Raw genomic sequence first — 20,174 nt, 5'->3', positions numbered from 1 at the left:
ACGTAGTGCACTATATAGGGGACTGGGAACGATTCAAACAGTGTAAATATGCTTACCATTGAGGAAAAAAATAAGTCTGGTTTGGCGCTGTGTCACGCTAACCACCGCACCGCACACACACTCTGCTCCGGTCCAGACACATGATTGCACGGAGCGGATCACGTGCGAGTCGGCGCAGACCACAAATTTTTCGCACAACGAACATGATAATAAAAAAACAAACACATGTTGTTTAGCGGAGTATCTGAGGCATGAGCTGTAAGGCACAGCCCTATTCTGGAAAAGGGGGCGGGGAGCAGCAGCTCATTTGCATTTAAAGAGACATGCACGAAAATAGCGTGTTTCTGCTTCCACTCAAAATATGCCTTTTTAAAATGATATAATAAATGATCTGTGGGGTATTTTGAGCTGAAACTTCACAGACATATTCTGGGGACACCTGAGACTTATTTTACATATTATAAAAATGGGCATAATAGGTGCCCTTTAAGTAAGTTGGTTATGTGCTTAAGAAATTTTGTTGTGTGCTTTTGTCATTGTCATTTATTTCAATGTCAAAAGCACACTATTGTTTTAGTGATTTAACAATATAACAAGGTTCTTGCTTACCAGGAACTTGCGTTTCTGTTTCCAGTGAGAGCCCTGTGCATTGGTGTGGCGGTGAGCTTCTGTCACCATACGGATCAGCTCCCACTCTGAGCTGGTGGGTTCTGGCCGAGTCTTCAGGGATTTGACCATCTCCTCCTTCTTCCTCTTCTCACGGTTCTCCTCAATCAAGCGCCGCTTTGCAACCCGCTTAGAGTCGTCCAGAACCACTACACCAAGGAGAAAAACAGGTTATTTCTTCCACTGGCGTGATGCACAAATCAACAAATCAATTTCAGTTATGGTCCTCTAAGTGGCTTTTCCATTTCACTTTAAAGACGTTTAGACATTTTTCCTGGAAAACAAGAGAAATACTGAATAACAAAATTATTCTGAGGTGCAGAATGGCAGTGAACGAACGAGTAAGAGCATCGGGGAGGGATCAAAGTAGAAACGAGACATCCATAAAACATTATAGAACAGAGGGAGAGAGAGGGAGTGACAGAGGAAGAAGAAATGTGTTCTGGGTTGAACATGTGCTGTACATATGTGAGGCATATGGACATATGTAAGGGAAACTCCAGAGTGAGCACTTCTGTTTGTATAAGATTAATGTACATTCGCTGTCAGCATGCATTTGTATATGTAAGGAGCAGGGCTGTGTTCGTGATCCAGTACGGTGAGGTCCAAGCGTCTGATGTAGAAGCTTCTGTTTTGAGTTATTTTCTAATTTAATAATTTTTCATTACAAATGACAACTGCTGATGATCAGTGAACAGACAGACTTGAGGTGCCCTCATGCGTTTTCATTTGTCTGTGTGCGGTTTTGCATGTTCGGTGATTTTGTATGTTATTTGCATGAGCATGTGTGAGGTCACTCACGATCCATGGCCATGCCCACGGCGAGGCATTTCTTGAAGCGGCACAGCTGGCACTGGTTGCGGGTGATCTTGTCGATGATGCAGCAGCCATCGTACTTACAGGAGTAAGAGGGGTGGAGGTTCTTCTGGATGGTGCGCCTGAAGAATCCCTGAGAGACAGAGAGAGTGAGGAGGATAAAGAGTGCATTCAGAGGCAGGGAGTCACACAGGTGTTATCTGTCACAAACTGTGCTTCCTGTCCCACATAAGCAAGTGGACTACAAAAGCCTTTTTGCCCTGTTTTGCTTAAAACAAGGGGGGAAAAATTGCCAATAATGTAAGAATACAATATATATATATATATAATACAGTATATATAAAATGCTATTTTTTCATCCAAAAAAGGTTAAAAAAGTGCTAACATTTCAGTAGTCAATAAAAAATATTAGTAAAATTCAGTCTTAATCAGTAAAATTCAATATAACGAAAATGAATATGCTTTTGAATGCATTCCCTTATTCAAAACAAAAATAGAATGCAATACAATAAAAATAAAAATAAAACAAACAAACAAAAAAAGTAAAAACAATTTTAATCCGTGTATCATTCGCTGCAATAAATGCGTTAAGAATCCGTACAACTGCAACAGCGGAGGACTATTATTCTGCAGCGTGAAAACTGCAGAAGAACTGATGAAGGCACGGTTTGATCTTCGGCTGACCGATCAGCAGAAAGGGGCATTTAATTCCCGCTCACGTGTAAAAATCGAACATTCAAGCTGTTTATTCATTTTTCTATCCCTGAACGAAAAATGAAAATATAAGCTGAATTCTCGTTTTTGGAGAAAAAAAACAAAAACTAAAAAGGAGCAGTTTTTTAATTTTTCTACTTTCAATATTAAATCAAAAAACGAATGAACGAATGATACACAGATTTATTTTGGTTCCCAAGTAAATTTGTTTTGTTTTCAGTAGAATGAAAAATGCTAACATTTCAGCAGTCATTCAATACCACCGGCAAAAGCTAATATGCTTTTGAATGCATTCCTAGGGAATTCTTAACAAATTAAATCAAAACAAAACAAAAAATAAAATAAAAAATAAACAGAGTAAGTGCAAACATGAGAGCTGAAAAGCAGGTGCTGTCAGTCAACACTTGTTTGTGCACTTGATACTCACTGCTGACAAACCTAGCTTGGTGACATCCCTAACTATAATGATGCATATCTATATTACTGACAAATAAGACAAAAGTCTGATTAGAAAATGTAACCTTTGTTGCCCCTTTTTTATTGCAGTGATGGAATCTGCAAGCTCTCAAGAGCTCTTCAAATCAGCCTGTTTAGGCAGGAGTCCAAGTCAAATACTTGCACAGCACATTTGTCACTCACAATTCACTTTCTTCACGTACAGAGAGACAGACAGTGGATTAGATGGTTGACGCTGTTCTTAGGCTTGTGATTTGACAGAATTGAGAATGATAGGAGTATAAGTTTCACAAATGACAACAGGATGTTTTGTTGAACAGATCAGACCTGCGCCACACCATAACACTACGTGAGGTGACAGTCTAGTCTGTCTATATATGTGTGGGGCTGAGATGTCTGTTAACACTGTGCACAAGTGATAGCAGAGATGTCACACCTTACAGCCTTCGCAGGTGATGCAGCGGTAGTGATAGCCGGTAGCTTTGTCTCCACACACCACACACGGCTCATCCTTATCCAGATAGCTGGGGATGTACCCTACCATACACAAAAAATCTAATGTTAACTGATTGCAACAAACAAGAACAGACATCAGCAAATCAACACCACAATAAATATTAAATATAAAAAGCTCCTAGCTTCATATGCAAAGTAGCTGTTCGTAATTTCTAGATTGTTTTTTTTCCTGAATTGTCTGTATATTAACTCAACCAATTATGTTTGGGGGTAGAAATTGGGAAAATGTTAGAAAACATTGATTTCAAATTTTGTTTAGAACTGCAATACTGCAGAAATGACACACTTCAGACCTATCTGAGTACCTATTTAAGTCTTATTAACCTTGATTGGTGAAAGCCCTGAAGAGCCCCGAGTGAGTTTGAGAGTGTCACTTGACAGCATTTAAGATCCGCCAGTGTTTGTGACAGGTCTCTCATCTTATGCTAGTTAACTGCCTTCATGTAAATTTACGAAGCCCTTTCATAGATAAGAAACAAATTATTAATTGCAATATATGCTATTGCATTCAGGAAGGAGAAATAGTCCACTGCCCACTATTTCACTAAATACTGTATCCACAACCTTTCAAAAGTTTTAAAATGTTTTTTTAAAGTCCCTTATGTTTACTAATGCTACATTTATTTGAATACAGTAAAGATATAGTAGATAAAGAGTGTAATATTATGAAATATTACTACAATTTAAAATTCTGTTAATTCAGAAATCTCTAATCTACTAATTTGGTGCTACTAATTTACTATTATTAGCAATCTTGAAAACAGCTCAGTTCAAATACTTTAGTTCAAATGGTGATTTAAAAAAACAAAACAGCATTTATTTGAAATAGTAATATTTTGTAACCATATAAATGTCTTTACTAACATTGTTGATAAACTGAATGCATCTTTGCTGGATAAAACTGACCACAAACCTTTGAAAAATAGCTAATAAACTACTGTAAACAAAAAAAAAAAAAAAAAAACGAAATTAAACTAAACACGTGATTTGTAGGGTTTGAGGCTTTAACTCACTACAAGTGTTTTATTCAGTAAAACTCTTAGAATAAATTTAGATTTTGAAATCTAATGTTTGATTAATTTTCAAATTCATCCATATCTGTTTTTAAATCAGTACAGGACAGTTTATTTTATTTTATTTTGTCTAAACCTAGCTATTTTTCTTCCGGATTCACCATTCTGCAAAAATGGGGCTAAATAAAAATTCAGACTATGTAAAGTAATGTAAAGTATGGCGTTTTTATTGGGATACGTTTAATAGACTTGTTTTAAGCTATCATTCTTTTTTTAACAACATACCCTTTGTGAAAAATAAAACACTAAACAGCAGTGTAGGCTAGTGTGCAATAGCAAATCTTGCTTCAGCGTCTTTCTTTCCCAAGTGAATTATGCGACAGCACCAGTTTTGGAAAACTAAAAGGTTAGAGACAATTTTGGGTCTAATCTAGTTTATTTAACTGCTGTGGGCATGAGGGGAATGAGACAGAGCAGCAGGGACGGGCATAAAAATGCAGCTACTGGAGGCCTGATGGGTCTAAGCAGAGATGGGGTCAGTAAATGTATTGAACTTCCTCAACTGAACAGCCTCTCCTTACACCAATACAAAGTCAATCCTTAAACACCCCTTTAGCCTGGGAGAGCGATCACTTTAACATGAGTTATGATATCCTAAAGGAGGATCACCAGAACATCACATAACAACAAATCTATTGAGCTAACTGATGCTGGAGTTGATGTGAGGAGGATCACGGGACAAAAACCCTTCTCTCCCCTCTAGGACTCTCGTGTGTTTCTCAGAAATGTGCAGTCAGTGATGCATTCTGGGAGGACAGAGGAGTGATAAGCATACTGCTGCAGCTTGGCAAGAGCATTTGTGTCTTCTGTGAGACATCTTACCAGACATGCTCTTCACCGAACACTGGCTGTTCTTTCTCTTCCTTTTCGGGCCATTGAGCCACCTGGAAAAAAAAGAGCAGAGAAAGAGGTTGGTATTAGTACATTCCACAAAGATGGCACACAGGAAGTCTTTGTGGTGATTTGATGCCTGCAACTCCCTGTGGTATCACTTTATATTTTTAACCAGCACACATTCAGCTCCAAGTGCTTCAACAACATGACAACCCTGTCATTTTGATTTGATGGAGTGAGGATCACAAAAAAGAAGATCGCAAATACAGGCAACCGTCAGAGCCACGATGCACGTGTTCCTGACACGTTCATGTCCCGACTGCAAAAGGACCGAACCCATTCCACTTCTCTCTTTTCAATAATTTCCTGCAACTTTCTAATCTAATCTAATCTAATCTAATCTAATCTAATCTAATCTAATCTAATCTAATCTAATCTAATCTAATCTAATCTAATCTAATCTAAACCAACACAATCAAGGTTGGTCTGCACTCTAAAATCTTTTTATTTGAATCAAACAGTAGATAAAATAGACAAATATTTCGGCTGTCTGCCTTAGTCAGTTTGACAATTCTTTGTTTCTCAATGATTACATAACAGACGACATACATCAGGTGATTATAATTAATTAATCAATCAACTCACTGACACCACCTTAACATCAAAAACTACAAAGATAGGCATTGTCGATGTTTTATTTAAAGACCTGTAACCTTTGGGTTTAAATAAGGATTTTGACCATTGATGTTTTTTGTAATTTTTTGGGGGGTACAATGATTATGAACAGCATTTTTTGCCTGATGTGCTATTGTTCCCATTAATTAGTTTTAATATACATTAATTTTAAAATACCTAAATATTAAATATTAATATGAACATACCTAAATTAAATGATAAAGGCCCAAAGCACAAGAACAAAAACTGTGATTTAGCATATAGCGAAAAAGCAACCGGATGCTGTCGATTTCCAATAATTCCCAATAATAATAATTACCGTATTGACCCGAATATAAGACGATGTTTTTTTCTTGGAAATACATCTGAAAAAATGCGGTCGTCTTATATTCAGGGTCTAGACTTTGACATGTCAATAATACACCCACAACAATAGGTGACGCCAAATACGCATAAAACGAGTGTGCCATGAAATACGTAATGTAATGCGTGTTGTAAAGATCGCGAGTAAAAACAAAAGACTATAAAAACAAAAGAAAAAGAAAACCTTACAGCTGCATGAGTCGTGACTGTCACGTTAGCCTGATGGGACCAAACTCCCTTTGTGATTTTAAAACGTAAGACAGAACCCAGATTTGAAGACTACAGTAAGATTTAACTTCTGCTGTTAATAAGATTTTGGTAGGCTACTATTAGATGGATAGCCTAAATGTCCTAATTCAGATGGGCTACCTGTTTTTTTTTTTAATGGTATATAAAAAAGTGTATATTTTTTAAATGTGATTGTTGGTACATTTTACCAGTTTTTACCATACTTTCAAAACAAAAATGAAAATAGGAAAAATATGCAATATGAAAATAATTGAAGACAAAATGTGTTTTACTGAGAAAAAACAAGATTTGGTTTTTAAAAAGCCTTTTTCCAAAAGGTACATCTGGAAAAAGGGGGGTCGTCTTATAAAATAAAAAGATTTTTAAAATGTTTGTCTTTAAAAAGACTCTTCCCTAACATAAAACATTTCAATCATTACAAAAATTCCCAATAATAACAATAATAATAATAAAACACCAAACAATCTCAAAACAACAATGATTTAACCACTATAAAGCATCGTGAAATCCTTTTCAATGTGATTTCGACAATTTAAAAAAATTAAAAATAATAAAAGTCTTAAAAGGGCTTATGAATATTTTATAAAGAAGTCTTACTCTTCATTAAGAAATAATAACAAAATAAGGTTTAAAAATTGTACAATAATATTTTTATTATATAATTATTTTCTTTGAGTAATACCCAAAACAAAACTATAAAAACCAAACCAAAACAAAACAAAAGTCAAAACTAAACACAACACAACAAAACAAAAAAACAAAACAAAACATTAACAGTGATTAAGTGATTAGAAATGAAAAATATTTGGAAGTAAAAATGATGCATTGTTAAGACCCCATTTTAAAATGACATCTGATTTTTTTTAAATAGCAATATATCCCACTTCTGATCAACTTCTCAAAAACTATGTCCAGTTTTGCATCCCACCAATAACATCAGGTCATCCAGCAGTAGGAACACCCATTCCGACTGAAGAGGCAAGAACATTGACACAGACTTTCAGCACTAAAATGACTGAACATCATTAATTAAACAGAACGTTGCTGATGTAACAAAGATGAGCAGGGCAAATGAGCAGTGATGCAATGCGGCAACTACCAATGAGACAGCAGACAGTGTACAGCCGGACATCGAGGTTTAACAATAGAGCCACTCTACGACCTCCAGCAACATATACGTGTGAACGTCACAGTCTCCGGGTACATCGAGTCTGGCTGTGATTAAAGGGCTGGAGTGGCTCAGCTCTATGCTGGGAGAAAGACAGCAGAGTTATGTAACAAAGTGTCCAAATAATGCAAGCAAATCTGTTAGCATTCGGTGCTAGTCTCTAAATACCTCTTCAACACCTTTGCCGTCACTAACGCTAATGCTAGACTCTTTAAATATACATCAAAAAGAGTTAGATTTCGAAACGGCGAGCTGTTTTAACTCCACATGATACCAATAAGAGTGTATTAGCAAGATCATGAGCTGGATTTTGAAAGGCATAAAAATTAATTTAAACATCAAAAGCTGTAGAGGTAGACGTCTTTCAGGTTACATAACAGCTCCTGTTATGCTTACAAAAATACTGTGGAGGGATAGCATCAGGTAATACAATAATACTGTAGTACTTTGATATACAGCCTCAGGTCATGTATTTATGTGCTATTCTAAGAATCCCAATGGTACTTTTTGTTAGTGTCTTGAGTTTACCCTTTTCTCATTTGATAGAATCTTCTGGAAATTACCAAGAGAACACAAAACAAGGTTCATGTGATGTGCTCCCTTAAGCCATCGTGATGTCACACACATAAACACAAAGAAGGCCATCTTTGTTCAAAGCCATGGGGGAAAAATATAAAAGGTTCAAAGTGTAATACTGGAGTGTTCTTTCGCTCATCATATTATTTTTGTCATTTGCTGTATTGATTCTGCAGCTGTGGAACGTCATTTATGAATGTCATTTAATATGTCTGACTGAGGTTCAGTGAGGACGCAGAAGCCTCTAGGCTTTTTTCTCTCTCGTTCTCTCGGGCACATGGAAATGTCACTCTAAAGCTGCGTTGTCTTCGTCACAATCACTCTGATTTGCTGTCGTGGATGGTGGTACCAATACAACTGTCAATCATCTGCTGTCCTCATGAGAACCTGCTCGTCACAAAGAAAGCATTGCAGATTTCACATTTCAGACAGGCAACACACCTCAAGTAATCAATACTGAATACTAGATTCATTTAATCCCAATTCCATCACGGCCAAAGCAATGTGCAAATATCCCTTGAGAAAATAAACATATTCAGTGCCATAGAAAGATGGGCAGACAGAGGCATAAAGAAAGATAAAGCAGCAATGGCTTTTTTTCACTCTGACACTTACTATAAAAAGAAACCTCAGAGGATTCTGCCTAGTCAGATGGGAGGGGTAAATCAAATAAATAAATAAATCACAGCCACTTGCTCTCTGCAGAACATCAATTACCCCGGATCCAAATGAAAGAGCTACACAACTTTGCCATTAAAGGGACAGAGGACAACCGCTGTAACATCTGAGAGGACAGGTTGCAGTTTGCACAGTAATACTGTGATACGAGCTTCTATCATTTTGCGCACAGAGCGACGAACAAGCGGATCATAATCGGTCCGATCTGATGATACTAAAACAGATTCTCATTAAATTCTCAGATGCAGCAGCATACATGATTCAGAAGTATCAGAAATCTGCATGTTGAGATAGAATCAGTCGACCGATGCAGCACAGCAGTTCCCAAATAAAGACGTCCACAGACTGAGGGTTTTGAAGTAGACTGTGAAGAGACCCATTCTGGGTTTTCCATACTTTTTCCCAATGAATTACCATCGGTAATGTCATTTTATGATTTTTCCATTCATGCTCATGTTTAATAATATTAATAGTAGTAATAAACTACTATTATTATTAATACTACTAATAACATTGCAAATGATAAAAATAACAACAATAAAAAACTACTACTACTACCAATACTAATGATAACATTACAAATAATACTAATAATAAATTACTACTACTACCAATTATAATAATAACAACAATTTTATAACAATAAAATAATATTATAATAATAATACAAATAACTTAAGTAATTTTAACAATATAACTAATATTATAAAAAATATTATGATTTACAGTGCATTTATAGGGATTGCACAGATTTCTAGTTGATGAAATAATTTAAATCTTAGCAAAAATTGAAAAATGTATTCCATATAGAAATTTTATGCATTGATTTAGAATGCTTTCTCTAAATTGATTTCCCTAAATTTTCCTGGTTGAGATATCACAATTTCAAATATTAGCAATCTTTCCATGATCGTGGTAACCTTGTTAACACCGTTACGAGAGCAACATGACTAGGCTTGTAGAGCGATACAGGTAGGAGAAGCGTCTCACCTGATAACGCAGTGGGATTGGAGGATGTGCATGGTGAAGACGAAACGCTCCGCTGTTCTTCAGGATTATAACTCTTCACCACATCAACGGAGCGAACCGTATAAACACACTCTGACTGAATTCTCTTTGATGCCTCTCTTGCATAAGTGCTCTCTCTCTCTCTCTCTTGCTGTCGTTTGGCAACCCTCCCTCTCTTTTTTCCCCTCTGCCCGCTGTCTCTCTAACTCTGAATTTCCCAACTGTTCTTTACAAATTTTTCTAAGAATCCCTTGTGAGAGATTGTCTCTCTCGCTCTTAATCCCTTCCGTGGCCTGTGATTGGGTGTTGTGATCTCTCTCGCGGGCGGTAATCCAGGGTTAAGAGCGAGAGATGGTGAGATTGGGTGAGCGGCGTGATAAAGCAGGAGAGATGGAGCCTGAGATATGCCAGTGCCCATAAACATGCCAACTGGTTCTGTCACCTCCGGTTATTTTAACCTTTATTTACGCCGTACCCCTGTGGCGTATTTATATCCAACGAGGTTTCATTCATCCTCCAAGACAAGGCAAACACAGTACAAGCAGTGACAGTGGGTTAATTCAGGGGAATAATATAAATAAATAAAATGACAGAGGGAGTTTGGGGAAAAAAAAGAACCATCACATTACACTACCAAAGTTTGAGAGCTCAAAACTCCACCCTGAATTTAGATGCACAGAGGTCCATTATTGTTCAAAATTTTGGGTTAAGATTAGGGTAAAAAAAAAATATATATATATATATATATATTTTTTAATTCTCTTGTACGCACATCTAGGCTGTATTTATGTTATTTAAAAAATACAAGATTTACAACATACAATAACTGTTTTCTAATTTAATACATTTTAAATATATTCTTGTGATGGCAAAGTCATTACTCCAGTCTTCAATGTCACATCTTCTAAAATGCTGATTTGGTGTTCAAGAAACATTTCTCATTATCATCAGTGTTGTTGTGCTGTTTAATACTTTGGTACTTTACAGGATTTTGTGTGTTTGTAAAGACATTTCAAAGACATGCCAGGTAAATCCAGTTGTAAGGGGATTTAATTAATTATTCCCAGAAAATGAAGTGCTGAGATCAAGGCTTTGCTTTTTAAGAATCAGTAGCGTAGCGCGGCATGATTTGAGTGGCAGGAAGCTGAGAGTCTTAGGATCTTTCAAGCTGCAAAGAGAAGTTTTGGAGTCACTCCACCTTGTGTTTCCTTCCTTCTAAATCCCTCATTGTGTGTTTGCCGTTTCCCTCTCTCTCTCCCTCGCTGTCTCTCTTCTCTCTGAACGCTTTATGAGAGCTTATTTTAGACCCTGCCTAAATGTGATCTGGCAGCTCCCAACTAATGTCAGAACAAAAGCCACGTGCATGCTCACAAAGAGCAGAGAAGAAAAGAAGCTGATGGGATGCTGCTAAATGTATGTAAATGTGCATTCACACTTTTATGTGTTTGTCTGGGGGGCGCTGGCATGTCTGCTTGAGAGGGCAGATGAGATAAACTGTTGGCAAGCCTGAGGCTCACGTGACTGTAGCTGGAGAGATGGTGGCGCTGTTGTCTAAAGCTGTTCCTCCGATATGTGTCAGTATCTGTATTAGTGCCACACTGCACTTCTTAGAATCTCTCAGTAGATGAGAACTGCAGGGTTAGTGTTATGAAGTTTGTATGTTGGTGCTGGGACATCAGATTATGCTGTAGATGTTGTTGACCAGAACATGTGAAGAGCACAGTCAAAGAGACATGCAAAGATTCCGAGTATTAAAGGGGTCATGAAATGCAGTTTCAGATGTTTATGTTATGTTTCTTGACGTTATTTTTATAACGTTTGCAATGTTTCAACAGTCAGTTCAGCATGGTAGTTGCTTTTGCTTGCTTCATTTTCAATATAGAGTTTTAAAAGTACTATTATTCAGTCCCCCCAGGATTTCTCAGGAATTTTTTTCTGATTTTTGCCACTGAATTTGTAGCAGCTTTTCTCAAAATTTGTGGCATTTCTTGTGTTGTTTTGCAGTGAAAATATACCACATTCTTCTAACATGGATATTACTTTTTTGATCTCAAGGACCTTAAATATAATTGTAGCCTACTTTTGCAGAATACACAAAATGTTAATGGATTCAAGTCCAAAAACACAACTATAAAGTCTTTAAAGGGATAGTTCACACAAAAATAAAAATGGTCATTAATTACTCACCCTCATGTCGTTACAAACCCTTGAGACTTTTGTTAAGATATTCGGTACACAAATTAAGATATTTTTGATGAAATCCGAGAGCTTTATGACCCTGCATATACAGCAATGGAACTAACACGTTCAAGGCCTAGAAAGGTAATTAGGACATTGATAAAATTCAAACGTCATTTCATGAAGTTACAAGAATACTTTTTGTGCGCAATGAAAACAAAAACTAAAGCTATGGTTGCTGCTGTTGCAGAGAAAGAAATACTTGATTCTGCTAAATGCTTGGAATATTAAATTAAAAAGAAGCATGCTGCTGCTAGAGCGAAGAAAGATCCCCGTAGCAGATCTAGGCAGGTGGTGCTGGGGAGGCGGAGGGTTAAGATGAGGACATGCATAGTGTGCAGATATTCATTTTGATGCGTCCTGGTTATATAGGGAAACAGTAATGAGTATGTGAATCCAATTGACTGGAAACATTAAATTGAACAAACCAATCAGAGCAGAGTCTTGGTTATTTTAGATAAATAATTTTCCAGTTGTTTTGGTGATTTCTCAATTACCAAAAACTGAATTACAAAAACTAAAACTGAAATTGCACATGAAATAAAAAAAAATACAGTTAAACTTAAATTTAAATATATTGAAAAACAATATATTGAAAAAGCAAACTCATCATGAACTCCCTCACAGGGTAAAGGCTTCAGTGCTCTGCAGGCACCCTGTTTGTCTGATTAAGGTGGATTACACCTTTCCAACGGATAGACATGCTGTACTGCAAACAGCAGGAAAATCCTGTCAATTGAGTTTATGCAAATCTAGGAGCTTTAAAAGTAAATGGTGAAGATCCAGAAACATGATGCCAGCTGGAAAAGATTAAAACCATGTACAAGCATTAATCTCCTTTAACCACTGTGGCACATTGACTCAAACAGGCATGTAGTGTTTGCATAAACACAAAAGAGCAACATGATCATGCCTGGTTTTTCTCCACACATCTTAAGTTTGAAGTCAGCCCAGACATCTGTGGAATGCCCTGATACAGTTAGTTTACCACAAACTAAACGATATGCTTGAAGACAGTTTGCTGTAATAGTGACAAACTGCCAACAAACGTCAAATATAATAGTAGAGCAGGAAGAATAGGTTCCTATGCACCCGCTTGGCAGTTTTTTGTAACCCTAATGGTGTCTAGTTAAGAATTTTTGATGTTGCCGAGGTCAACTAATGTCCCATGGGGTTCGTTTGGCGGCCATCTTGAAATGATGTCATCGCGAGTGGCAAAAAACACATATTTTGAACCATCACAACTCCTGAACCATACAACATACAAACACAAATTAACCCACTTTTTCATATAATTCTGACATCAGGAATCAAACGGAAAGGTCAGTGACATGGTACAACCACTCTTTATTGGTGAAAAACAGGCAAATTACAAATTTCTTGGCTCAAAACAATGTAAATTTTGCTATTTTGTTCCGCAATAGTTTTCGGCATTAGCCAAATGACACTAGATTTTCTCTTATGAAGTCGTGGCCTAATGGTTAGAGAGTCAGACTCGCAACCCAACGGTTGCAGGTTCGAGTCTCGTACCGGCAGGGCGTAGTTGGGGGGAGTGAATGTACAGCGCTCACTTCCACCTTCAACACCAAGACTGAGGTGCCCTTGAGCAAGGTCACCATACTTGGCCACATGTCACGTCACTTTCACTTTTTATTTCAATTGCAAGGTTGTTAAACGGATCACACCAAGTGACATATATGGCAATCTGATAATACTAGCTAATTGAAAGCAAAAGTCATCAAAACCCGGTTTCAGTCTCCAGTCATCAGTCTCCACCTCTTCAAACGAGACCCCGCTGGTGGTTTATTTTTTCAATATCTTTGCAATGAAAGTATAATTAAAATAAACCAGTATGTTAAAAATCTAAAATATAACCCAGAAAAAAATCTACACAAATCAAAGTAGAAATTGACATGAACAGCATCCCAATGCTTCTACATTCTAACTCCTTATTTGCCATCATGGCTACTCATTGGTTACTGTAGCGAATTTAGCTCACAACAGGAAATATGAATAATTAACCATAACTAGTTATGATTAATTATTAATATTTTAGATCCACTGTAGATATTTAGCTGACCACTCAGGGTCAACTGTCTTGTCAATTCTAAGAACGTTAATTTCCTGGTTAAAGGAAATAACTTTCTTACTGTACAATTCTATAAGCTTGTAACGTAAATCTGCATGATTATTGACTCCGGTTATGAGTAAACAATGAACACGTCAAGTGTGATACAAGTAAGGTTTTATTAACTACATAAACACTTAAACTAGTCTAACATACTACATAAACACATTAAACCGGGCTAACATACACATACACACACACACACACACAAACAGTTGGTATAGGAAAGGGTTAAAGTTTAACTCAGCATAGAAAGAGGCATAAAGAATGGATTTTATGGAACACTTTGCATGTATATTCAACAGATCAAAGCCTTCAGGGAAACATCAGATTCTGAGTTCAAACACACCTTGTAGAAAGGTGTAACTGATACTTAATGCATCAATTAAATCGACTAAGTTTGATACTTGCACGTCTGTATGAACAAAGATTCCTGAGAGCCGGCTCGCATTCCACAAGGTTGTAAATGTATCGGGTTACCATGAAACCAGGGTCTTGTTCGGCGTCCTGGGGTGTTACAAAGTATTTGTGAAATCTAGCTAACAAAATATATATTGTGTGTTGGAGTGGTCCAGACGCTACAGTTACTTTTAACTGCTACTAACGCATTTCAGATATCCATCGTCACCACTCAGCAAGACACAGCAAGAAGATTTCTGATATGTATTATCTAACTTTTTTTACAACTGGAAATATGTCACTACTGTACATTGATAATATGGATATATAAGTATTAGTACCATCAAATTAACTTACCTGCTAGATATCTAGCTAACACTAGGTAATGTTAGCTAGCTAACATAGATACTTAATAACAGTGGTGGAAGTATAATTTTCATGCTAATATTTATCTTTCCTCTGTAATGGTAGAATATACAGTATAAAAACAACAAACCATGAAGAAAAGGGGAAAGAGGAAAGTGATCAGACAGACATGTCTGAACCCCCTCTCAAAAGCCCTACTCCCACTTGTGTATTACACACCCCAAATGCATCCAATGACTGCTTTACTATCTTCAATTCTATAAAAGGTGCTTCAAAAGAGTGATTGTTTCATTTACTTGATGTCCGTGACAGAAGACTAGCTGAGCCAGTTGATTCACCTTATTGTATGAAGGCTGTTTGTGATCGGCTGCTAGAAACACTAGATTGTGTCAGCTTGGAGAACACTGGGTCATCAAGCTCATGGCTGAAGCTCTTAGAAAAAAGGCAAGAGTGAAGAATTATTTGCAAAAGAGGCTAGTGTGCTTCCCTGGCCACCCACTGCAGATGAACTACTGTACACAAGCAAGCAGATTTGCCTGTTGCCTGAGGAGCTTGACAGGTTCCTCACCCTTGTCTTGTCATCTGTGGTACAAGTGACAGACTGTGGCACATAGAAGTATGTGCTTGGGAAGTTTCCACTCGCCATTTGTCACTGCTCTGCAGAGGTCCTGTCCTACAGAAAGTACAAGTCGGCAGGTCTTCTTACACTTAGAATCACTTGCTCCAGACAAGACAAGGGTGAGGAACCTGTCAAGCTCCTTAGGCAACAGGTTATCTGGTTGCTTGTGTAGTTCATCTGCAGTGGGTGGCAAGGGCATCACACTAGACTCCAGGAAGGCCTTCTTAATGATATTATGCAGGGAGAGGGCTGCATTCTTCATTTGATCGGCTGTTTCAAGCTGATAAGCACATGCCATGGTGTCCTCCAAAGTGATATGAGAACTATATACCAAGTAAAATGAAAAGGATGCTTTGTTTTTCAGTGAAACCTTGGAAAAGGCCAATCATACTGCTCATAAGTTTCTCAGCTCTGTATTCAGGGCTTGGTGCACTCTGCTCCTCAAGTTTAAGGACATATAGGCAATGCAGGAATCTGAGTTGTTGGACCTGATTGCCATCTACAGTTTGCTCCTTGACATACTCTCTCACCACATTGTAGGCTGTGCTGCAGTCTTCTTAGCCTGGTCTGTGTTTTCCTTCTCCATCTTGCCGCTATGACAGGTCTCATGGTATTGAACATCTTTAGCAAAGAAATCTTCACCCTTGACTTTGTGAAGCAGACTATTTTTTCCAAGAGCTTCAGTCATGAGCTTGATGCGTTTCCATGCTGGCTCTTTGTTCTTCCATGTTGGAAACTTAATAGTCCTCTTGGTTTTCCCGTGCACTTTTACTTCAAACTGGTCACAGAAAATGCATTCTTTAGGAAAGATAGAGCATGCTGATGCTTGTGCAGTTTTCGACTTTTGAGGAGAATACTTATGTGTTGCAGAGGGCTGGTCTGAAGTAGCTAAAGTAGAACTTGTCTATCGATCCATCTTGGATATGCAGTTCAGGTCGCAGTTCCTATGGTACCCAGTGTTCTCCAAGTTGACACCATCTAGTGTTTCCGGCAGCCGATCACAAACAGCCTTCATAAAATAAGGTGAATCAACTGGCTCAGCTAGTCTTCTGTCACAGACATCAAGTAAATGAGACAATCGCGCTTTTGAATCACCTTTCATAGAATTGAAGCAAGTAAAGCAGTCGTCAGATGCATTTGTGGTGTGTAATACACAAGTGGGAGTAGGGCTTTTGAGACAGGGTTGTAAGGTTCACTCAAATGGCCCAACAAAGATATCCAATGGTGTGAATAACACTTGCATTCATGTAGAACATTATATTATGGCATTGACCATTCTGAGTGAGCAGAGTGAGGGGAGATGGGTGAGGGGAAGTAAGAGAATGAAAAGGATAGGTGAGAGGAGTTTTTCCCGCATTTCTCTAAGTGAGATGTCAAAACGAATGTCTGCATGTTAATACACTGTGTGTGTATTGTCTGTATCTCAGAAGATCAAAGTGTCTGAGGTTCTTCAAGTCTTACGGGGTTCAGACACGTCTGATCACTTTCCTCTTTCCCCTTTTCATCATGGTTTGTTGTTTTTATATATTCTGCCATTGAGGAAAGATAAATATTAACATGGATTACAATTTTTCATATCCCATGCGTCCAGTGAAAACCACGTATCTCCACATTTGGTGAATTAAAGTTTCAGATAAACTGAAGGCTGAAGTTTTCCTATATGGGTTGAGAAAATTCTCCTACTTCTAAAGCTAAATAAACTGATTAAAACCTTCTTGGATTAGCTTGAAAATTAATTGTTACAAAGCTCAAAACAGGGCTGTTTTGCTGAGCTCATGAAAAGTTGACATTTTAGAGATACGTGGTTCTCACAGGACAGTGGCGCTACAAACAAATGATCTTATAGAATATGATGCATTTCTGTAGAATAAACTACCCAACAGTATATAAAGTAGTTAACATGAGCTCAACCTTAAACATCTACAGCAGTAAAATGCAACAGATGCAGCAGTAATATTAATCCAAAAACATTTTATACTGTATGTATGCTAGTATACAGCACAATGAGAACTTTAACTTTTGATAGTTTAAGTACATTTTGGTGATAGTCCATAGTTTTACTTTTGCAGTGTGGTATTAGTAGTAGTACTTTACTTGAATACATGATCTGAACAATACTTCCACCACTGTTATTAAGTAGCTATGTTATCTATCTAACATTACCTAGTGTTAGCTAGATATCTAGAAGGTAATTTAATTTGACAGTACTATTTAATACTATATAATACAGTACTATAATATACCCATATTATCAATTTACAGTAGTGACATATTTCTAGTTGTAAAAAAGGGAGATAATACATCAGATGTAAAATCTTTTTGCTGTATCTTGCTGAGTGGTGACGATGGATATCTGAAATGCATAAGTAGTAGTTAAAAGTAACCAATGAGTAGCTACGATGGCAAATAAGGAGTTAGAATGTAGCAGAATTGGGATGCTGTTCATGCCAATTTTTTACTTTGATTTGTGTAGATTTTTTTCTGGGTTATATTTTAGATTTTTAACATACTGGTTTGTTTTGATTATACTTTCATTGCAAATATATTGAAAAAAATATCCACCAGCAGGGTCACGTTTGAAGAGGTGGAGACTGATGCCTGGAGACTGAAACTGGGTTTTGATGACTTTTGCTTTCAATTAGCTAGTATTATCAGATTACCATCTATGTCACTTGGAGCGACTGACATCTATTTAACAACTTTGCAATTGAAATAAGAGAAAATATAGTGTAATTTGGCTAATGCAGGAAACTATTGCGGAACAAAATAGCAAAAGTTACATTGTTTTGAGCCGAAAAATGTGTAATTTGCCTGTTTTTCAACAATAAAGAGTGGTTGTACCATGTACCAAAAAGTGGGTTAATTTGTGTTTATTTGTTGTATGGTTCAGGAGTTATTAAAATATGTGTTTTTTGCCACTCGCGATGACAATTTCAAGATGGCCACCAAACGAACCCCATGGGACATTAGTTGACCTCGGCAACATCAAAAATTCTTAACTAGACACCATTAGGGTTCCAAAAAACCAGGTTCCAAAAAAAAAGATTTGTCCTGCCCTACTATAACCTCAATCAAGTAATTCTGTATGGAACATACTTTAGTAATATGGATTTAAATTATATCACGTTATGACATCAACACTAGATCCACCAATGGCGTGAGTTTGGGCAGGGCTAAATGTCTTCAACAACGGCAAATAAAAGGAGTGTTTAAAACTAATTCTCACTTACTCGGAAAAGAAACATCTGAACCCCTATGGGCATGAGGCTTGAGGTGATTGGGAGGCGGTTAGTAGAAATGGAGAGGAAGCAGGAGAGCAAGTAATGAAAGTAACGGAAGAAGAAATCAGCTCGATTAAGAGGAACGGAACCATGTGATTGCTACTCCCGCTCTTTGATTTAACCCAGAATGCTGTGCTCCATGATCAGCTAATCTACTGACAGGTGGCCTCGGTGTAATTAAGCTGAAGGGCCCTTGTTTAATCACTTCTTGAGTGAGCATGCTGGGAATTGTCCATTATATGCACGCGCACACACGCACACGCACACACACGTGCGCGCAATTATTGATTTAATGATGGTTAATCTTGAATAACATTTATAGACTAATTAGAGGATAATGCATTAAGTGGGGTGTAAAGTGGTAAAAGGTAAACTTCAAGACACATGTATTCAGCTATACATTAGGATATATATATATATATATATACTGTACATACAGCCCTCTGATTTCCGCAATGTGGAAAATGTGAACGGAATCGTGGAATTAGTCATAAAAATGGAATTTATGTGGACTGTTACAGAATTTGCCAAATTTTGGATGAATAAGTAGGTTGGTACACCTAAATGAAAACGCGATATGTACCAGTGTCTGTGAATAATACGCCACAAAAAGACTATGGCGCAGACACGTGGTTTTGTTTACTACACACATGCTGAAGTGCGCATAACGGTGGCAGTGTTTTCAAACTTGTGCTGCCTCAATATACAAGTACATAAACACATAAACAATCTCTAGACCAGGGGTGCCCAAACTCGGTCCTGGAGGGCCGGTGTCCCGCAGAGTTTAGCTTCAACCCCAATTAAACACACCTGAACCAGCTAATCAAGCTCTTACTAGGCATACTAGAAACTTCCCGGCAGGTGTGTTGAGGCAAGTTGGAGCTAAACTCTGCAGGACACCGGCCCAACAGGACCGAGTTTGGGCACCCCTGCTCTAGACCTTCTCAGAGTCACTTCATGAGCATTTTACCATTTCTTTTGACAAAAACTATCGCCATATCACATACAAACAGAAACTTAAAGGTCTTCACTGCAACCCATCAAAATAAAAGATCGGTTTAACTAGAAGAAACGGTGACAGAAATATATTAAATAATGTAATGATAGTACTACTTCTTCTACAAACATGATATTTTTAAGGAATGTTTACCAGAAAAATTATTAACCTGAAGAATGTAAATACACAATACAGTATTTCTGAAAAGAATATATAAATGAAAAAAATAATAAATTAAAAAAATCAATTAATTAGACAAACTTTTGATTATTAAAATGTAATGAAACCATTAAAATAGAATCCAGAAAATTAATGGAAAATACAGAATTTGGTAAAAATAAAACTGAAAAAAGT

General features: G+C 37.2%; 1 protein-coding gene across 3 annotated transcripts in view; it reads right to left on the bottom strand.

Annotated features, from left to right (window-relative positions):
• thrab (thyroid hormone receptor alpha b) overlaps window positions 1-20,174 on the bottom strand; it is a 167,513-nt gene that overhangs the window by 10,012 nt on the left and 137,327 nt on the right. For 2 of the 3 annotated variants that reach the window (XM_016270987.1, XM_016270988.1), the window contains exons 4-7: window positions 5,064-5,125; window positions 3,089-3,189; window positions 1,468-1,615; window positions 610-815 (exon numbers count right to left, since the gene is read on the bottom strand). In XM_016270987.1, the coding sequence (XP_016126473.1) occupies window positions 610-815; window positions 1,468-1,615; window positions 3,089-3,189; window positions 5,064-5,125 (517 nt within the window). Of the gene's footprint in view, window positions 1-609; window positions 816-1,467; window positions 1,616-3,088; window positions 3,190-5,063; window positions 5,126-9,774; window positions 10,027-20,174 lie in introns of those variants that run through there. The other variant, XM_016270989.1, reaches the window with a different exon arrangement.

Source organism: Sinocyclocheilus grahami, unplaced genomic scaffold, assembly GCF_001515645.1.
Source record: "Sinocyclocheilus grahami isolate Dianchi unplaced genomic scaffold, SAMN03320097.WGS_v1.1 scaffold59.1, whole genome shotgun sequence".
Classification (NCBI taxonomy): Eukaryota; Metazoa; Chordata; class Actinopteri; order Cypriniformes; family Cyprinidae; genus Sinocyclocheilus; species Sinocyclocheilus grahami.
This window is presented reverse-complemented; position numbering and strand designations above follow the sequence as displayed.